Source organism: Hyperolius riggenbachi, chromosome 7 (assembly GCF_040937935.1).
Source record: "Hyperolius riggenbachi isolate aHypRig1 chromosome 7, aHypRig1.pri, whole genome shotgun sequence".
Lineage (NCBI taxonomy): Eukaryota > Metazoa > Chordata > Amphibia > Anura > Hyperoliidae > Hyperolius > Hyperolius riggenbachi.
The window spans coordinates 299815069-299836560 of record NC_090652.1 but is presented as its reverse complement, the minus strand read 5'-3'; the positions used below and the strand labels follow the sequence as shown (position 1 = coordinate 299836560).

The window sequence follows — 21492 nt, the reverse complement described above, 5'->3', positions numbered from 1 at the left end:
ATTGCAGTTTTAGAGCAGGTGCAGAGACGAGCAACAAAATTGATGCGTGGGATGGAAGGTCTCACTTATCAAGAAATGTTAGATAAACTGGGTTTATTTAGTCTAGAGAAAAGACGCCTTAGAGGGGATCTAATTAACATGTATAAATACATCAGAGGGCAATATAATACCTTGGCGGATGAGCTTTTTGTCCCTAGGCCTTCTCAAAGGACTAGAGGACATGATCTGCGCATGGAGGAAAAATGTTTTAGCCATTTATTTAGGAAAGGGTTCTTTACAGTAAGAGTGATTAAGATGTGGAATGCATTGCCACAGGAAGTCGTTATGGCAAACTCTATACCTGCATTTAAAGGGGGCTTAGATGCTTTCCTTGCGTTGAAAGACATCCATGGCTACAATTACTAGGTAATGCCTAATGATGTTGATCCAGGGATTTTATCTGATTGCCATCAGGAGTCGGGAAGGAATTTTTCCCTTTAGGGGCTAATTGGACCATGCCTTGTAAGGGTTTTTTCGCCTTCCTCTGGATCAACAGGGATATGTGGGGGAGCAGGCTGGTGTTGTACTTTATACTGGTTGAACTCGATGGACGTATGTCTTTTTTCAACCAAAATAACTATGTAACTATGTAACTATGTAACTTTCAGTTGGCTGCATGAAATAGTTTTTTTTTTATTTAAAAAAAACCCTCCCGCAGCCACCCTGGCGATCTTAATAGAACGCCAGGGTGGTTAAAGAGGATTTTAACAGAAAAACCTGTATTTTGAGAGACTTCAGAGTCTCTTTAAAGACCAGAGACCGCTGGTACAGAAACGGCAGAATCCCAACGGATAACGACGAATCGCCGCAAATACCCACCACAATCGCCGTCACCGCAGCACGTCGGGCACCTGGGCCACCCACTCTGCCATCACTATGACAGCAGAGTTCCTGTGAGCCAGTCAGGAGCCACTCTCATTGGCTCCTGACACTGCCTATTAATGTAAGCCAATGGGAGTTGCTTACAATGATAGACAGGGCCAGGACCCAATGAAATCAGCTCCTGACCCGCTCACACGGCTCTGCTGTCATAGAGACAGGCAGAGCTAGTGAGCTGCGACGGGACACGGCGGGGATTCAGTGGCGAGATCGGCAGAAGCCGAGTCTTGTTAGTTTAATGTTTTCCTGCCAGGAAGTTCAAAGGGTCATTAACTCTGCTCTATTTTATAGTTGAAAATGCAGAGTGCAGTGTGTAAACTACAAATCTTAGAGAATGATGCAATGTTATAAAAAAAAGCTATACAACTGAAAATAAAAATATGGGACACTTTTCTTTCTTACTAATGTTCTATTTCTTATCCGTACTACACATAGAAATCATTATATCATACAGTTTTTTTGCTTCAGTTTTACTATGAGTACCCCAAACTCACAGAAGCGCAATGCTTGTTATGAGTTGGTTAAAGCTGCTTCTGTTTTTTATTGCCTGATGAAGTGGGATGTGTCCCACAAAATGTGTTGCAAAACTTTTGGAGTACATAACCGGTTAAGGACGGCGCTAATTGAAATCTACGCCTTGTTTTAATGCTGATGTGGATGCCAGAGCGTAGATTTCAAACCACCGACGTCGCAAGTTCTCGCCGCCCTCGTCACTTTCTCCGCACCTCACTTGCTCTGCTTGTCTCTATAACGGCAGAGTCATGTGAGCGGGTCAGGAGACGATTTCATTGGCTCCTGGCCCTGTCTTTCAATGTAAGCAGCTCCCATTGACTTACATTAATAGATATGGTCAGGAGTCAATGAAAGCAGCTCCTGTCCGGCTCACAGGAACTCTGCCATCTCTATGGTGGCCTGAGGTTCCCGGTGTGCGGCGTGGACGGCGATTGCGGTAGGTATATGCAGCGATTTGTCGGTATTCCGGTGTAAATCTGTCTTTGTGTTTCCTCCAGTACGTGGTGGTGCACCCAGACCAGAAAGAGGTGATCAAGGGGATGTTTTACCCGTACTGCTCCGGCTGCGGATCTGCAGAGTTACTCCAGGCTGTGGGGATCATCGGAGCCATCATTATGCCACACAACATATACCTGCATTCCTCGCTGGTCAAGGTAATGGGCGCCACCTGCTGGCCTTTAATATCAATAATCGACTCTGTGAGGTTTGAGATACCACTAAAACTAGTACACGTTCATACATATTACAGCAGAATAAGAAACACTAGGAGGAGATCCCTGCCCTTGCGAGCTTACAATCTAGAGTGTAGTGTGGTGGAGACATTAGGGGAGGAGACACCAAAGTTAGTGTATGGGGCAGTGAACCTCCAATGCTACCCATAGCATGAATGACTACTGCCCAACTGATTTCCAATTGGAGAGTAAAGGTGGCCATACAACTAGCGATTTTGCGGCTAATTGACCCTTCGACTTGGTAATTATTCTCGAACCAGATGAAAATCGGTGCCGCAAAAAGCATGCCCGATTGATGATTTAAATGATTTCGGGCTGAAATCAACTGAATGTATTCATTAGGCAAGCTGGAAAATCTCAGGCTGACGCAGTTGATCGGGTGTGCAGCAGTAATGGCGATATTGGGACAAGCGAAGAACACAGCGGAACCCCCGGCCGGCCGCTATCCCTACAAATATCATTGTGCCCATCCCCCCCACCCCCAAGGCCTGTGCACAAACCCCCCCGCCAGTCCACGCCTCCATCTGCTCCCTCTCTCTCATTCGCATCCCACGTGGCTGCCACACTGTGTGTGACATCATACATGCGCCACGTGGGACGGGAATGTGGAAGAAGGAGCAGCATGACACTCGCGGCGGCCGGAAAGGCGAGAGACTTCAATGCATGTGCACTGGCATGATTCAAGATACCTAGTTTTACAGTAATTATCCTGGTTTCAGAATCAGAAACACTTCCTGTGTCAATATATTGGCATGTGACTCCGCCCTCCCAGTGATGCTTAGCATAGGCTATTTAGTTATGCAGCCTTCTACCTAAGAGTACTCTGGGTGGCTTGGTGTTGTTTCTTCTCACTTCAGAACACACAACGAGCAAACAAACATTATGCACCTTGCAAAAAGATGTGGCTTCAGGCTTCCCCTGATAAATTTCATAAAGTTATGGCCCTTTCGCGTTTCCTTCTGTTTCCACTACCATGATTGTGAGTGATCCATCAGGTGTAATGGCCATGTGTATTCGCTTGCAATTTCAAACGGGGAAAAACAAATTTGATGGCAAAATAGTTTGTATTGCCCAATCGTGGGGAAAATCGTATAGCGGCACGATGGCTAAGCGATTTTCTTGCACATTGAAATTGCAGCATGCCGGTGATCGCGATTCTGAAAAAATCAAATCACACTATTGGAAAAACAGCACCATGATTGACACATTAATCACGGTGCTATATCGATCGGCAAAACAGGCCTGCGGGTTTTGGACTAAAGCAATTTTCCGTTCTCAGCACTCCTCCCATTCATTCGCCAATAACTTTATCACTACTTATCAGCCCTAAATGATCTATATCTTGTTTTTTTTTGCCACAGATTGAGCTTTTTGGGGGTGATACTTGTTTTCAGTAATTATTTTTTTTATAGGGAAATACAAGAAAAATAATGAAAAAAATACACAATTTCTCCAATTCCATCCCCTATAGTTTTAAAATAAACAATGCTACTATAGATAAAACCCACACATTTTTTTGTCCCATTTTCCCGGCTACCACAACATTTAATCTATGGCGACAATATAGTATTTGGAAATAAAGGTGTATTTTTTCTTATTTGTGTTTTATCAATAATTACAAGCCCTTATTTGCTAAATTCAAAGTGGAGGAGTACGAGAGTAGGTTGGCACTAGATGCATAGACAGGCAGATCCAGGGGGTAGCAGGTGGACAATCCGTGCCTCCGGATAAACAGACATCAATATGACGATTAAAGGAGGAATTAGAGATCCGGGCACCAGCCAGCAGTTTGCTTAGATCACACCTTTAATTACATCCACCTGGAATTCCAAATGACAATAGGTACAATCGGCCTGACAGCCGTTTCGCAGGAACACCTGCTTCTTCAGACCTATTGTCATTTGGAATTCCAGGTGGATGTAATTAAAGGTGTGATCTAAGCAAACTGCTGGCTGGTGCCCGGATCTCTAATTCCTCCTTTAATCGCCTTATTTGCTAAAGTAACAATAATATACTCTCATACATATTAAAAAAAAGCTCAGACTCTAAGGTAACTATATATTTCTGTCACGATTGTGGAACTTTCCCCGTGATCAGCGCACAACGCGTGCGCTGACACGGCGGAGATCCTCCACAAGCGTATAATTTGCAGGAACCCAGCAAAAGGTGCTATGCACCTGTAGAGGGAAATTCCTGTCGGCAGATGGCACTGGGGAGGAACCAATCCTCTGTACCTCCACAAGTGCCAGACAGGAATTGTACGAAGCGCAGAATGCAATCGCAAGAGAGGCGATTGCGAATGAGATTGAGCAAAAGGGATAGGTTGTATGTGTGTGCGCCAATCCAGTCGCCACTCCGCGACCGCGCACACACAACAGCAGATACGAAATAGGAACGCGATCGCGAGAGGTGCGATCGCGAGACGTGACACAAGGCAGAACAGAATAGAATACGAGGGTAGCAAAGGCACAGCAAATACAATAAGGAGATACGGAAAATAACAACCGCTAGCTAACCGCGAACACCGCACTCATTCGCAACAGTGCACGCGGTTATGCGCGATCTCCACGTGATAAGCACAATAGAGACAAGCACGCCTAACTAACCATAAACAGACAAACATGAAACAGGGGACGCGAGCGCTTCGGTTACCTCACCGAGCCTGTAGCAAGCGCAGCGGACAAGACAGACACACGAAAAACAAGAACTAGGCAGGAAGGATCCACCGCTCTTCCGCCAGAGCAAGTGTGATCCAAGCAGGAACACAGATCAGAAAGATCCACAGCCGCTAACGCTAGCGGCTAGTGCGATCTCAGCAAGACAGAACGATTCGCTATCAACCGCCGTTGGTGACAGCGCAATCGCGACCGACAAGACAGAACAGAAGGATCCCCAGCGCTCGCACAAAGTAGCTAGCGCGATCCCAGGAAACAGAACAGAAGGATCCCCAGCGCTAGCACAAAGTAGCTAGCGCGATCCCAGGAAACAGAACAGAAGGATCCCCAGCGCTAGCACAAAGTAGCTAGCGCGATCCCAGGAAACAGAACAGAAGAGATAGCTGGCAGCAACCGCTGCACCAGCTATACTCCAAGAACATAGATCAGAACCATTTCCTGTCAGCCACCATAGGGACAGGACAATGGCAAACAGGCAAGACAAGACAGAACAGGCAATACAGATAATACAACCTGACTGGGCTAGAAGGGGAGCCTAAAGCAACCCCCAGGAATTAACTATACTAGATAGCAATGGCTGACACTCCAGCAGTGTCCATCAGGAACTGAGCATGGAAGGGAAATGACCAGCAAAGCATTGTGGGAAAGACATAGTACTTATAGTACACGCCTCCAATGAATGTGGCCAGGCAATTTGCATGACAACGTATGCAAATTCCTCTGCAAGCACAAGCTGCAAAACTGACAGAAACTCTTCTTTCCAGAGTCCTGCAGCATGCAAACTTACACAATGGTCAAAGGGCTGCCTGTCTGCACAGGCAGCTGAGCAAATCATCACAATTTCTTTTTCTTAACGTTCACTTTTTTTTTTTTTTTTTTACATATTTTTGTGTTTGGTATTTTTGTGTTATTATCCTGAAAGTTACCAGGCAGTGCTCAATTGTTTTTTTTAAACGGCATTTATACTTTTATGAATCAACATGCCTTGTTATTCGAGGCAGGTTGATTCATTGACAGGCGCTTCAGTTGCTCGGGGAACACATGTTCCCCTTCACCAATCAATCCCCTCCAAGCCCCGCAGCGAAAAAGCAGCGGATCACATGCATGTGTGCACACCTGCTGCACCAACACAGGACGCGGATATGCATCCAGATAGACTACACTGAACGACTATAGTCATCCAGATAGAATTACCCGTAAGTTGAAAACATTTTGGTTGGTTGTGTGTTTTATTTAATGATGGCTGACGTTTCCTTAGACCAGGGACGTGGACCGTACCAAGAAGCAAGAGGTCAGCGAGGCCAACATGTATTTCCTGATCGAGTCCACCATCGCTCTGCTGGTGTCCTTCATCATAAACCTCTTTGTGATGGCCGTGTTTGCAGAAGCCTTCTACAACAAGACCAACCAGGATGCCGTGAGTACCTATATCTGCCCCATATCTCTATAACCTCTGCATGTTCCCAATAACATTTACTGGGTCAGGACACTATCTGCATGGAGTATTTATGTTCACCACGTGTATGCATGGGTTTCCTCTGGGCACTCCTGTTTCCTCCCAAAATTCAAAAACGTACAGACCGATTTTTCGGTTTCACCCAAAACTGGCGTTGGACAATGATGGACAAATAACATTGGTGGGATTAGATTGTGAGCTCCTTTTAGGGACAATTAGTAACAAGGCTATATATTGTGTAAGGGCTAGAGGAAGCCACAGGTAAAACCTGGTTTGTTTGTTTTTTATTTGCCTCATGTATGCTCATGTGCCTTTAAAGGGCAACTGAAGAAAGAGAGATATGGAGGCTGCCATATTTATTACCTTTTAATCAATACCAGTTGCCCGGTTGTCCTGCTGATCCTCTGCCTCTAATACTTTTAGCCACAGACAACAAGCATGCAGCAGATCAGGTGTTTCTGACATTATTGTCAGATCTGACAAGATTAGCTGCATGCTTGTTTCTGGTGTGATTCAGACACTACTGCATCCTAATAGACCAGCAGGGCAGCCAGGCAACTAGTATTGTATAAAAGGAAATAAATATGGCAGCCTCTATATACAGTATTTGTCACGTCACAGTTGTTATATTACCGTGTGATATTCCACAACATCACCAGCAGAGGGTGCTCTTATTCTAGAAAACAAGAATAGCGTTGAAGTTGAAATCATAAAGGCAGGAGCAGCCCAATACAAGAATACTGAGAGGTTGTCTGCCTCTGCTTACAGTGCATCAGTACAAATCAAATAACTATCCTAAGTGGAAAGTAAATCTGAAGAGAGGAAAATGCACTGATCCAGCCCTGCTGTTTGAAGGTAAAAATGGAAAGAAAAAATTGCCTTTGAGTTCCACTTTAAAAAAAAAAGTAAAAAAAAAAACAATACCCAAAATCCTAAAAACTTAACTGTACAATAATAACAATTTATGTTATTTATACCGCATTGGTGTGATGCTGTCATCCATTTCTACAAGATCCCCCTTAGCTGCCGCCTCCCCCCTCCAGGCTAGCGACACATTCTAAGGGGGCGGGGCTGATGGAGCAGCGCATAAAGCAGGGTGAGTGGAGAGGACAATGCCCTCAGCCGAAGCGTTCCACCAGGCCGAGGCACCAAGGAAATCAAGGGAGGTCGCCCTCTGTTGTACACACACTAGATTGAGGGGACTCCAACCAGCTGCCTCAGCTGTTTGGCATCTATACAAGCCCCTCATGACCCCTGTGCATGTGGTAGGGCCCAGCAGCTGGGGTGGGGTCAGGGAGGGGCCATGGAGCTTGGGGGTGGTCCTATACATAATGCAGAGCAAGCAGTGCAGTGGAGCGTTATACTTACCTGTTCCTCACATCTCCTCCACTTCTTGTTCATTTTGTAGGCGCCATGCAGCCAGCCAATCACCTTGTGGCTTCAGTCCCCGCATGGTGATTGGCTGGCTACACAGCACTAGCAAACTGGAAGTGGAGGAAATGTGTATCACACCAGGAGTAGGTATGTATGATGATCTGATGTGCTACCTGCTTATTATTATCATTTAGTATTTATAATAGCGCCGTCATCTTCTGAAGCGCTGTACAGAGTATATTGTCTTGTCACTAACTGTCCCTCACAGGGGCTCACAATCTAATCCCTACCATAGTCATATGTTTATGTATGTATTGTGTAGTGTATGTATCATAATCTAGGGCCAATTTTAGGGGGAAGCCAAGTAACTTATCTATATGGTATTGGAATGTGGGAGGAAACTGGAGTGCCTGGAGGAAACCCACACAGACACGGTTAGAACATACAAACTCTTTGCAGAGAACAGCAGCAGTCCCCACACTCAGTAACGCTTTGTGTCTGTCTTTCAGTATTACCAGTGTGTGAGCAGCAGCAGTCCCCACGCTCAGTAACGCTGTGTCTGTCTTTCAGTATGACCAGTGTGTGAGCAGCAGCAGTCCCTGCGCTCAGTAACGCTGTGTCTGTCTTTCAGTATGACCAGTGTGTGAGCAGCAGCAGTCCCCGCGCCCAGTAACGCTGTGTCTGTCTTTCAGTATAACCAGTGTGTGAGCAGCAGCAGTCCCCGCGCTCAGTAACGCTGTGTCTGTCTTTCAGTATGACCAGTGTGTGAGCAGCAGCAGTCCCCGCGCTCAGTAACGCTGTGTGTCTGTCTTTCAGTATGACCAGTGTGTGCGCAGCAGCAGTCCCTGCGCTCAGTAACGCTGTTTGTCTGTCTTTCAGTATGACCAGTGTGTGACCAGCAGCAGTCCCCACGCTCAGTAACGCTGTGTGTCTGTATTTCAGTATGACCAGTGTGTGACCAGCAGCAGTCCCCACGCTCAGTAAAGCTGTGTCTGTCTTTCAGTATGACCAGTGTGTGACCAGCAGCAGTCCCCGCGCTCAGTAACGCTGTGTCTGTCTTTCAGTATGACCAGTGTGTGACCAGCAGCAGTCCCCGCGCTCAGTAACGCTGTGTCTGTCTTTCAGTATGACCAGTGTGTGACCAGCAGCAGTCCCCGCGCTCAGTAACGCTGTGTCTGTCTTTCAGTATGACCAGTGTGTGACCAGCAGCAGTCCCCGCGCTCAGTAACGCTGTGTCTGTCTTTCAGTATGACCAGTGTGTGACCAGCAGCAGTCCCCACGCTCAGTAAAGCTGTGTCTGTCTTTCAGTATGACCAGTGTGTGACCAGCAGCAGTCCCCACGCTCAGTAACGCTGTGTGTCTGTCTTTCAGTATGACCAGTGTGTGACCAGCAGCAGTCCCCACGCTCAGTAACGCTGTGTGTCTGTATTTCAGTATGACCAGTGTGTGACCAGCAGCAGTCCCCACGCTCAGTAACGCTGTGTGTCTGTATTTCAGTATGACCAGTGTGTGAACAGCAGCAGTCCGCACGCTCACGTCTTCACTCCGGACAACAAAACCCTGGAGGTGGACATCTACAAAGGGGTAAGAGACTCATGTGCTACGATGATTATGCAAAGATAGCGGAATGACCACACAAAGCTTCCAAATTATTACATGTTTGTATAAAGGTGACCATACACCATACAACCAAATCGTTCAAATGTTACCGTTAAAGTGGTAAGTAACAATAAAGTTAAGAGAAACCGAGAGCCCAATTTCCGGCAGTTGGAAACAGCTGTAAACAGCTTTTCCCCACAATGCAATGAGGTTCACAGACAGGAAACTGCCAGAACCATGGTTCTGACATCACACTGTGGGAGGGGTTTCACCACAATATCAGCCATACAGCGCCCCCTGATGATCTGTTTGTGAAAAGGAAAAGATTTCTCATGTAAAAGGGGGTATCAGCTACTGATTGGGATGAAGTTCAATTCTAGGTTACAGTTTCTCTTTAAAAGAACAGCTTGTGTTTGTAGCAGCAGCACAGCCCTGCTATCCTGGTGATTATAGTGATCACACCATGCGCTGTTATTACAGGAACTAACGACCAGCCATGTGATGATGATTGCCATGATTAACCAATCACAGTAATCACAAGGAACACCTGTTGTGTTTTTCTGTTTGTGACAAACTTTCCCCGCTGTTGCTACTGTGTCTCTCCTCCTCTCCGCATCTTGGCTGCATCAGCTGCAAAAGGGAGAAAATCTCCTTCCATATCTTTTATTACCAGGAACTTAAAACATTTTTTGTTGATTAAAGTCATATATTTAAAGAGAAACTGTTGGGGAAAATAACGTAATGATGAAAATTGCTTTATTTTTTTACGATATTAATTCGCTAGCTGATGGCCCGACGTTGCCCGGGTATTTATTTGGCTGGTGTTGGCTCCGCCCACTTTTTCTAAACCTAATACACAATTACTCACTGACCAAGTTTATGAGCTTTGCGGTCTTTCGAATCAATTTGCATTGAAATGAAACAAATCTCTGATTGGCTGTTTGTGACTCCACCCCCTTTTCTGAATTTGAACCCCAGTCACCCAATGACAGTTGTACCAGGTTTGAGGCTTGCGCCATTAACAGTGGAAGAATGGCAGCAATTAAATATTCCCCTTGAAAATCAATAGGTGCATTTTGATTGGCTTTTATAGGCTCCACCTACTTTTCTGAATATCAATCCCAGTCACCCAGTGACCAACTGTCTGCATTCTCATGTTTCTGCCTGCGTTTCGTCTCCCAGGGCGTCATCCTTGGCTGTTTCTTTGGTCCGGTTGCGCTCTACATCTGGGCTGTCGGCATCCTGGCCGCCGGACAGAGCTCCACCATGACGGGAACCTACGCCGGACAGTTTGTGATGGAGGTCAGTACAGGAACTTACATACAGAGTACACTGTGGTTGGCTGTTTTTCTATTTTACTTATCTACTAATGCTATACATTTGCAAATGTTTTTTTTTTTTTTTCTGTAAATAATAATTGCAATAGCAAATGTAACTGTTATTTTACTTCCAAGAGTGCTATCTACTACGCAACACGGTAGCAGTAGTTTGTATGTTCTCCCTGTGTCTGCGTGGGTTTCCTCTGGGCACTCCGGTTTCCTCCCACATTTCAAAAAACATACAGATAAGTTATTTGACTTCCCTCTAAATTGGTCTTACACTACCAAGGACATATGACTATGGTAGGGATTAGATTGTGAGCCCCTAGAGACAGTGTAACATGACTATGTATATGCAGTACAGCGCTGCGGTAGATGTTGGCCCTATATCATTACTAAATAATAATAATATTTCATACATCACCGAGTTGTCCACCAAAGAAACATTTTACTGAATTGATAAAATTGCCATAGACATAGATTGGCGCTGCCCTAGTTTACTAACAATGAGCATTTCAATCTTATTAGTAACCATAGCAACAGTATACTGTGTACTTGGAATACTAATGCTAGGAGACTCACCAGAAATCCCCATCTTGCTGCTGGAGAAATTAGCTACACAGAGCAGATTAATTTGCTTTACACCTGCACTAATTCTTTCTGCTAAGAGCAATGTGGGAAGGTGGTGATTCATGTGCCCATAAAAAAACGAAATGAAATGAGCTGAAATAATGTTCTCCATAATGCCCTTGCGATACACAAAGTCAAAGAGGAAAAAAAAGTAAAATTTCCAATACAAATTGTTGCAGCTTATTGCACAACATTAAGTCTAAAACAATTCTACAAATCGGTGCAAAGAACCTGTCCGACCTACATCTCTAATCTTGTCCACAGGCACATACCGGCCCACCCTCTCCGATCCTCCAATGACTTGGTCCTGTTTGCACCACGCATATCTCACTCCCATGCACGATTGCAGGACTTCACTAGGGCTGCCTCTACTCTCTGGAACTCGCTCCCACCAGCCATCAGACTTGCCCCCACCTTTAAAGAGACTCTGTAACAAAAATGTTAGCAGTATTTCTCCTATCCTACAAGTTCCTAAGGCTGTTCCATTGTGCTCTGGCTTACTGCAGCACTTTCTACTTGCACCATCTCTGTAATAAATCAACTTATCGTTCCCCTGTCGGATTTGTCCGCTGTGTCTGGAAGGCTGCCAACTCTTCAGTAATGTGAACAAGTTAACCCCTTCCACGCCCCTCTAGTGCTCCTGTGATGATTATTCCTCACAGACAACGTCCCTGATCTCACTGTCGTCTTGTCTGCTATCTGTGAGGCTGATAAACACAGAATGATAAACTGAACAAAGAATAGCTGGCTGAGGAGGAAGCTGCCTGTCAGGCTGACACTACTCCATGCTCTAAAAACACAGCTTGTCATGCTTCATTGACACACAGCTCTTTCAAAACTTGCACATAACCTCTGGAGACTGAATTCAATGTGTAACTCACTGAATTCTCTGTGTACTCACTGTGTATTAACTGAGTTCACTGCTCTGCTGATGTACTTCCTGTTTTGGTGTCCATCTTTTCTGTTTACAAAACAGTTTATAAAACAGGTTTTTTTACCCTCTTTATTGCAGCGGAGAGCAGCAAAATATTACAGAGGGGGCTAGGAGATGACCCCAAACAGGCAGGGATGTTTGTTTATACTTCATTTTGTGAATACAGATTCTTTTTAATACCTTCAAACAAGCTCTCAAGACTCTCTTTTTTTAAGCTTGCCAAATCCCCCCCCCCCCCCCCCCCACATACACACACACACTATAATATGTTCTGCTAGGCACTCTCTCACTCTCTCAACAGATGCACTTATTGTCTCTACCCCCACCCTTTAGATTGTAAGCCTCTGGCAAGGGCCCTCCCCCATAATGTTTCCAGCCTGATTATTCATCTCACTCTCTGACACCTCTCTAGAGGACTAATGGCCCATACTCACGGGCGAGAAATGTGGCCTGTCGCCAGCACACGTGAGCGTGTGGGCGACAGGCCGGCGACAGCTTCTCGCCAGGTCCCTCCGCGTACACACGCGGAAGAGGGACCAGCGGCAAGGCGGAAGCTGTCGCTGACGTTCCTCCTCCCCCCGCCGGAAGCTCCATGTACCTACATGGAGGTTGCTGTCGCTAGTCCGCGTACTCACGCGGACTAGCGACAGTTGCGGCGGGGGGGCAGCGGCGACTGTCGCCATGCGATTGAAAGTTTCAATCGCATGGCGACATGAGCGGCGGGCGACAGTTCGGGGTGCGCGCGTGTGCGACGGCCCATACTCACGGGCGACCTGTCGCCGCAACACGCGCGCGCCGCGTGTTGAGGCGACAAAAGTCCCTCGTGAGTATGGGCCATTAAACAGACTCTATTTTGAACAAACACTTTGAACTACTGCTATCAAAGACATTTGCCTGATCTTATTTCTTGTTCTATGCACCTTGTATTATATGTTTGCCTGTTTATCTATTGTGCATCGCTGCGTAATATGATGGTTCTTTATAAATACAATAAATAATATTCATTTCTTTCTCAGGGATTCCTGAATCTAAAATGGTCCCGTTTCTACCGGGTACTGTTTACTCGCTCCTGCGCCATCATACCGACCATCTTTGTAGCCGCATTTAAAGACCTGGGGGACCTGACGACCATGAATGACTTGCTAAACGTCCTGCAGAGTATCCTGGTAGGTGGTGGGCGTGGCTAGCATAACTATGACTTAGGTGTAAAGGTGTAAGTATGACTTAGCTGTAAAAGAGTAACTATGACTTACTTGTAGAGTAGAGGAATAATTATGACTTAGTTGTAGAGTAGAGGAACAACTATGACTTAGATGTAGAGGAGTAGCTATTACTTAGTTGTAGATAAGTAACAATGACTTAGTTGTAGAGAAGTAACTATAACTTGTAGAGGAGTAACTATAACTTTGTTATAGAGGACTAACTATGACTTAGTTGTAGAGGAGTAAATGTGACTTAGTTATCGAGGACTAACTATGACTTAGTTGTAGAAGAGGACTAACTATAACTTAGTTGTAGAGGACTAACTATGACTTAGTTGTAGAGGAGTAGTTATTGATTAGTTGTAGAGGAGTAAATATAACATGTAGAGAAGTATCTATAATTTAGTAGTAGAGCAGTAACTATGACTTAGTTGTAGAGGAGTAACCATGACTTAGTGGTAGAGGAGTAACTATAATGTGTAGAGGAGTAACCATGACTTAGTGGTGGAGGAGTAACCATGACTTAGTGGTAGAGGAGTCTATAATGTGTAGAGGAGTAACTATGACTTAGTGGTAGAGGAGTAACTATAATGTGTAGAGGAGTAACTATTACTTAGCTGTAAAGGAGTAACCATGACTTAGTGGTAGAGGAGTAACTATAATGTGTAGAGGAGTAACTATGACTTAGTGGTAGAGGAGTAACTATGTGTAGAGGAGTAACTATGACTTAGTGGTAGAGGAGTAACTATAATGTGTAGAGGAGTAACTATGACTTAGTGGTAGAGGAGTAACTATAATGTGTAGAGGAGTAACTATGACTTAGTGGTAGAGGAGTAACTATAATGTGTAGAGGAGTAACTATTACTTAGCTGTAGAGGAGTAACCATGACTTAGTGGTAGAGGAGTAACTATAATCTGTAGAGGACTAACTATGACTTAGTGGTAGAGGAGTAACTATAATGTGTAGAGGAGTAACTATTACTTAGCTGTAGAGGAGTAACTATGACTTAGTGGTAGAGGAATAACTATAATCTGTAGAGGAGTAACTATGACTTTGTTGTAGATGAGTAGCTATTACTTAGTTGAAGAGGCGTTACTATAACTTGTAGAGAAGTAACTATTACTTGTAGAGTACGAACTATTACTTAGTTGTAAAGGAGTAACTATGACTTGTTGACAGGGCCAGATTTACAGCTCAGAGGCATGTAGGCACAGGCACCCTAAACACCACACCTGAACACAGGTCATGCCCCCAAGTAAAAATATTCTGAACTCTAATACCTGACTTATGTCACTAACTGTCCTTAGAACCTCACTGTCTCATATCATCCTTAGTGAAATGATACCAGGATTAGTGTGTAAGTGCCTAAGATTAGTGATATGAGGCAGGAATTAAACTGTAAGCACCTGAGGTAAGTGATCAGAGGAGGAGGGACCGCCTCTCCCACATAAGGCGCCTGTAGGCACATGCCTACATTGCCTTATGTTAAAAATCCAAGCCCTGGCTGTAGATGAGTAGTTATGGCTTAGTGTAGAGGAGTAACTATGACTTAGTTGTAATGTAGAGGAGTAGCTATTACTTACTTAGTTGTAATGTAGATGAGTAGCTATTTCTTAACTGTAGAGAAGTAGCTATTACTTAGTTGTAGAGGAGTAGCTATTACTTAGTTGTAAAGTAGTAGACCTCAGACGGCTGGGACTGAGGACATCACTGTACCAGACATTCTGTAAAAATGACCAAAATTCTCACATCACCGTAATCAAAGCGAAAGTTGGTTTGAGAAACAAACTTTCCCTGGTTATTAAATCCATAATGGTGCATGCTGGGAAACAGGTCAGAGGCTAAAAATTATCATTTTGGAAAACAGAACCCTGATCCATTCAGCACCAGAGAATTACTAGAAATGAGATGTCAGTTCTGAGAACATACACGTATGTTACATTTTACCAATAATTCTAATAATTATTAATTACATTTGTTCCACAGCTCCCATTCGCTCTGTTACCGGTGCTGACATTCACTAGCATGCGGCCGCTAATGCACGATTTTACCAATGGCATGTGAGTATCACTGCGACACCTACATTTAGAGTTCAACCATGTTTGGTAGGAGGTACTGTACATGGAGTTCCTAGCTCAGGCCAAGGTTGGGTACCAGGAATGTGTATGTCAGTAAAATATTACACAATGTAAAAGATAATCCCTCAGGCAATACAACACAAACTGAGATACTTGTCTGACTTTGACCATAATTCCCCCTACATAAAGGAATAATGAAACTTAATGAAACTGTTCAGGCTTCCACCAACACAGGTGAAATTATTGGCTGTGAACACGGGCAAATCTCATTGATATGTGTGGGATTCCAAGACTTAGTAATGTCAATTGGGCACCAAACCTTAGTGACTAGAGATGTAGCGAACAGTTCGCCGGCGAACGGTTCCAGGCGAACTTTGGGGGTTCGCGTTCGCCTGGACCAAGCGAACTTTTGCAGAAGTTCGATTCGCCCCATAATGCACTGCATCACAGTCAGCAGGCACATTGTAGCCATTCAGGCTACAGTAAGCCCTGGAGCCCCACCCCCCCTTATATAAGGCAGGTTTGCCGGCCATTACACTCACTCCTGTGCCTGCTAGAGACAGACTAGGGACAGCTGCTGCAGACTTGTTCTCCTAGGGAAAGATTAGTTAGGCTTTTGGTCTTTGCTTGCTCCTGGCTGATTGTTATTGCTAAAATAGCACCCCTCAACAGCTCTTTTGAGAGACAATGTTTTCCAGTTGTGTTTTTTTTGTGTGTGTGTGTTGCTCACTGACATTATACAGCCCTAGCTGGACCTTAGTAATTGTTATTACTGTGCCAGCCAGGCCCTGCCTAACTATCTATACTGGGACACCTACCTATGCCTACCTAACTACTGGGGCACCTACTTACCTATACGGGGACACCTACCTACCTACCTATACTAGGGGACCTACCTATGCCTACCTACCTATACTGGGTCTACTACCTATGCCTAGCTAACTACTGGGTCTCCTACCTATGTCTAGCTAACTACTGAGGCACCTACCTATGCCTACCTACCTATACTTTTCTCCCCCCGCCATGCCCCCTCTCCAGGTGTTTGACCCCTTGAAACATCTTTTCCATCACTTTTGTGGCCAGCATAAATTTTTCAAATTTTCAAAGTTCGCATCCCCATTGAAGTCTATTGCGGTTCGCAAACTTTTCCGCGAACCGAACCTTCAGCGAAGGTTCGCGAACGGGGTTCACAAACCGAAAATCTGAGGTTCGCGACATCTCTATTAGTGACTGTAGAGTACCAAAACCTTAGTATCTCTCTGAAGGATGCCAAACCTTGATGTCTGTTGCTCATCAAACCCTAGTAGCTTTTTTTTGGGGGGGGGGGGGTACTTGCCAAACCTTCCTGATGTGTGTAGGACTTGAAGCTTTAAGCCTCATACACATGCTCAACAGCGGTCTTTTATGCAGAACAATTATCAAACAACTTTTGTTGTGAAACAAGTTGAAACAACCAAAAAAAGTTGCTTGCTATTGTTCACACAACTTATATGACGTCAATCCAACAGTTGGATTGACGTCTTATCAGCTGTTTGAACAATAGCCTGCCCCCTTGTGGCTCTGCTATAATGACTCAGCTATAATTATTCCCTGCAAAGCAAGACTGAATGCTCTGTCCGGGATTCTTATCACAGCTGATAACAGACACTTTTAGCAGTGAGGATGAAACAGAAAGCAGGGTAAGTGTTTTCTCTAATGTTCTTACTGATATATATGGTAAAATACATGAGGGTGCTTCGTCTCTGGTTCCCTTTAAAGAGAATCTGTAACCTAAAAACCTTATATAAATAAACATACCAGCCTGTAGGTTCTCATCTCCTGTCCCCTCTGTCACATTTTGGCTGCCCCCCACCAGGATCCTGGCCCAAAAAAAGCAGTTTTATAAACTGTTTTTGTAAACAAAAAATATGGCTGCCACACAGGAAGTTCATCATAATATTGCATGTTCCTGTAAACTGCATTACAGTTTCCATGAAAGGTTATATTATTGAACAATACATTCAGCCTTTAGAGTTTATTTCATAGTTTAGAAGAAGTTTTACCTTGTAAAGAATGCTGCAATCTTTAGTAGTGATTACTGATAGCAGGTCCGTGTCTGCATTCTGCAATAGTCTATGAGCTATGCTTCTCACAATTATCAGCTTTTATCAGTAGATGATACTGAGTTACTGAGAGCAGGGAATGTGTGAGCTCTGCTTTTCACAGTTTTCAGTGTGAGAAAGACTCAAAAAGACTCAGAGCAGGGCTGTCAGTGTAACCTCCTCCTGTCTGTAAACCATTACAGCCACTTCCTCTTTGGGCCGACAAGCCTGACAAAGGAGAGTAAATTTGATTTATTACAGCAATGGAACAACTAAAAAAGGCTGCAGTAAGCCAGAGCACCTTAGAATAGATATAGGAACTTGTAGGATAGTAGAAAAAAGGTTGAAAGTTTTGTTACAGTATAAATGCACAATTATCAAACAACTTGAAGAAGTTGGACAACTTTTGTCAAGTAAAATATCACTGATAAGAGGCGAGCAATGACTGACAAGACACAGCTCAAGTCATGTTGCAGAAAGTCACCCTGCAGAAAGTCACTTATATTTAAAAGACTTTTGTTGAGCGTGTGTGGAGTTGAGATGTCTTTTGTGCACCAAATCTCAGTGAGTGTCTGTAGGGCACTAAAACCTTATTTATCTCTCTGAAGGTTACCGAACCTGAAAGATACCTGTTGGGCACCAAACCCTAGTGACTACTTGTAGGGTACTTACAGAACCTTAGTGATGTCTGTAGGACTTGAAGCTTTAGTGACTTTCTGTAGGGCACTAAACCTTAGTAACTGCCTGGAGGATACCAAACCTAAGTGATATACTGTATGTAGGATACCAACCCTTAGGTTTGGCACCCTACAGATATTACTAAGAGATATCTGTAGGGTGCCAAACCTTAGTGATATTTGTAAGGTACCAATCCTAAGAGATACCTGTAGGTTGCCAAACCTCTGTATTCATTTTTCAAAATTTCTGTGGAATGGGGCTCTAAATAGATGTTTGAACCATTCTAGATACAGACATGCCTTTGTTGGTCTGGATTGGGCCTGCTGGAGTTGAGACAGGCCTGATTTTATTTATTTATTGTTTTTACGTATATTTCTCTCTACAGAATAGGTAAAGTGGTTGCCATCTTACTGATCGCCTTAATCATTGCCATAAATCTGTATTTCGTGGCTGTCTACATCCCGACACTGTCCAGCATTCCGCTATATGTACTCGTTGGCTTCATTCTGCTTTTCTATACGGCCTTCACGTTATACCTGGTAAGTTCAGAAGGCGCGGCGTCTCAGCAGAAGCTGCGGAACTTATAGGTCATACAGTCTAGAAGGGGGTGGAGCAAATATCTGTATAGTCCACGCAATATTTTATTCTTGGAAAGAAAGAGGTATCTTGTATACTGGGGTATGACACAAGGTTCCCATTTTTGATTCAACTATAAAGAGGAACTCTACCAAAAGATAGCAGTAGGGGGAAAAATATAAATCAAAGTTGAAACATAGAAGAGAGAGATCAAGAAATGATTGATAGGTGCCGTGTAATTCATCATCGTCATCTTTACTGCTGGTAGGCAGTCTATAAAGGCACTCACTAACAGGAAACTGCCATGGCTATGACATCACAATGTGGGAGGGGTTTCACCTCAATATCAGAAACACAGAAATCCCTGATGATCTATTCAAGAAAAGGTAAAGATTTCTCATGGGAAAAGGGGTATCAGCTACTCCTTGAACCTAATTACATCTGCCCACTCCCCTCCCCCCTGCTACTCCCACTGGGTCCCAGGTAAAGGCATCTGCCCCCTTGACCCTAATAATAGCACCTGGTACCCACCACTGCTCCCCATTAATGACCCCTGCCCTCCTTGATCTCCATTATCAGCATTAGTAGCTGGCCTAACCACAACTGGACCACCAGAGTACCTAAAGTATAAATGACATTCAAGTATAAATAACATTTATTTTCTTCCAAAAAGCCTATACAACGGGTCTGGGTGATGGAGACATGTGGTTGGCCACTCATTCTCCTGAGAGCTAAGCTGCTGATTGGTCCACTTCCAAGCTGCATACATTTGTTTAACATTAACATAAAATTTGCATGAGCCTTCGATTATTAGCATCTCATTGACCACCCCTTTCTATTCCATCTTCTTCTGTAGGTATGGACTTGTTGTATCGCCCATGGGGTTAAGTTCCTGTCCTGCGGAAGGCACAACCAGTTCGCCTATGGGCTTCCGGAGGAGGAGAACGATCAGAGCCCACCAGGGAGGGTGCAGTGAGCCCGGCACAAGGCGGAGCCCTGAGCATTGCACACGATGAGCCTGTAAGCTGTGGGGAAGTGCCCAGAAACGATGAAGAAAGACACAGAACTTTCGGCTGCTGTTTGAACAAACTTTATTGAGATGTCTACAGCGGTGCATAACAACAAGATGACTCGTTTTTCCAAGGGACATCCCGTAGTACATATGCAATGGCACCCAACATACCAGGATGAATCGAGATGAGAGCTGGAACTCTTACATGGTCGCTGGTCTCAGATATTCAGTCATCAGAACTCAAAGATCTCCGTGACTTAGTTAGACTTTCCAGGCCCCTGACCTAATACTGGTGTCAACCCATCAGTATTGTTACAAGACCATTATTAACTCAATATTCTTGTCATCAGAGATTTTATTAACATGAGTATGATGCATAACGTATACTGCTCTCTGCCCTCTCCTATATCTTGCAACGGTAAGAGAAATAAGGGGCGCAACTTCTTCTTAAAGAGACACTGAAGCGAGAATAAATCTCGCTTTTTGTCTCATAGTCAGCAGGGGCACGTGTGCCCCTGCTAAAATGCCGCTATCCTGCGGCTAAACGAGGGTCCCTGACCCCCCAACTCCCCCCCCCCCCCAACTTGGTCGTAGATTTTGCTGCTCTTCAGGCAGGGCTAACGGCCGCAGCCCTGCCTCTCAGCGCCGTCTATCAGCGGCGCATTGCCACCTCTCCCCCGCCCCTCTCAGTGAAGGAAGACTGAGAGGGGTGGGGGAGAGGCGGAGATACGCGCTGACAGACGCGCGTGAGGCAGGGCTGCGGCGGTTAGCCCTGCCTTAATCTGGAAGAGGGGATGCGCTGCTCGGAGGGGATTTCGGGAGGGTAAGGGACCCCCGTTTAGCCGCGGGATAGCGGCGTTTTAGCAGGGGCACACATGCCCCTGCTGACTATGAGGTCTGAAGCGCGATTTATTCTCGCTTCAGACTCTCTTTAAAGACAACCCAAGGTGTATGAATAGAAAAAAATTGGCACTAGTCTAGTTTAGGGGATTCATCAAGAAACCTCATAGGGAACAGTTCTCCAATCACAGCACTCTCTACAGCACCAAGCATTGCGACTGGCCAAATAGATTGGGCGTAGTTTACTATAACCTATTGGAAACCCAGCAATTCGAGAGGGTGCCATCCACCCAATCACAGTAGTTGGATTTCCTTATGAGGTTTCCTGCTGGGTCCCCTAAAAAAAGACTACCTAAGTAGAGAGATGGCTTCCCACGTCCTCCTCCTGACCACTGTGCTGCCCGCCGGGACCCTCTGGAAATTTGCGCCTCTTTTTGAACTAGTGCTGCTGTACTGCGCCTGCGCAAGTATGCCTATGCCTGCGCTGTATCACAGAGCCGCTCGTGGACAATAAAACTTCTGTAAAGTGCTATCCTCCTGTAGGACCCAAAGTGCATAAGCGTGTCTCAGATCAGCACATAGTGATGTGCACAGGGGAAAAAGTTATGTGATCATAAATGCCAGACTAAACAGGTGACTTTTCAGTTTTGATTTAAAGGCCTCCAGGGTTGGAGCTGTCTTGACTGGGTGTAGGCAAGGGGTTCCAAAAGGTAGGGGCAGTATGACAGAAGGCTCTGGCTCCAAATGTTTTTAATCGGACTTTGGAGGTGGTCAAGTTATTAGAGCCTGTTGATCTGATGAGTGGCTTCAGTTTACTGCGCAGTACGGCCGCGCTCATGCATGAAGATGAGCGCGGCCCCGATAACATATATGAC

At 44.9% G+C, this 21492-nt stretch overlaps 1 protein-coding gene across 4 annotated transcripts in view; it reads left to right on the top strand.

The window, feature by feature from the left end:
- SLC11A1 (solute carrier family 11 member 1) overlaps positions 1 to 20339 on the top strand; it is a 97154-nt gene extending 76815 nt beyond the window's left edge. For 2 of the 4 annotated variants that reach the window (XM_068246065.1, XM_068246064.1), the window contains exons 8-15: positions 1929 to 2084; positions 6096 to 6254; positions 9165 to 9251; positions 10449 to 10568; positions 13166 to 13315; positions 15339 to 15412; positions 18575 to 18728; positions 19622 to 20339. In XM_068246065.1, coding sequence (XP_068102166.1) covers positions 1929 to 2084; positions 6096 to 6254; positions 9165 to 9251; positions 10449 to 10568; positions 13166 to 13315; positions 15339 to 15412; positions 18575 to 18728; positions 19622 to 19741 — 1020 coding nt within the window. In that variant the 3' untranslated portion in view covers positions 19742 to 20339. The remainder of the gene's footprint in view (positions 1 to 1928; positions 2085 to 6095; positions 6255 to 9164; positions 9252 to 10448; positions 10569 to 13165; positions 13316 to 15338; positions 15413 to 18574; positions 18729 to 19621) is intronic. The other 2 variants (XM_068246069.1, XM_068246068.1) reach the window with 1 other exon arrangement.
- The last annotated feature ends 1153 nt before the right edge of the window (positions 20340 to 21492 follow it).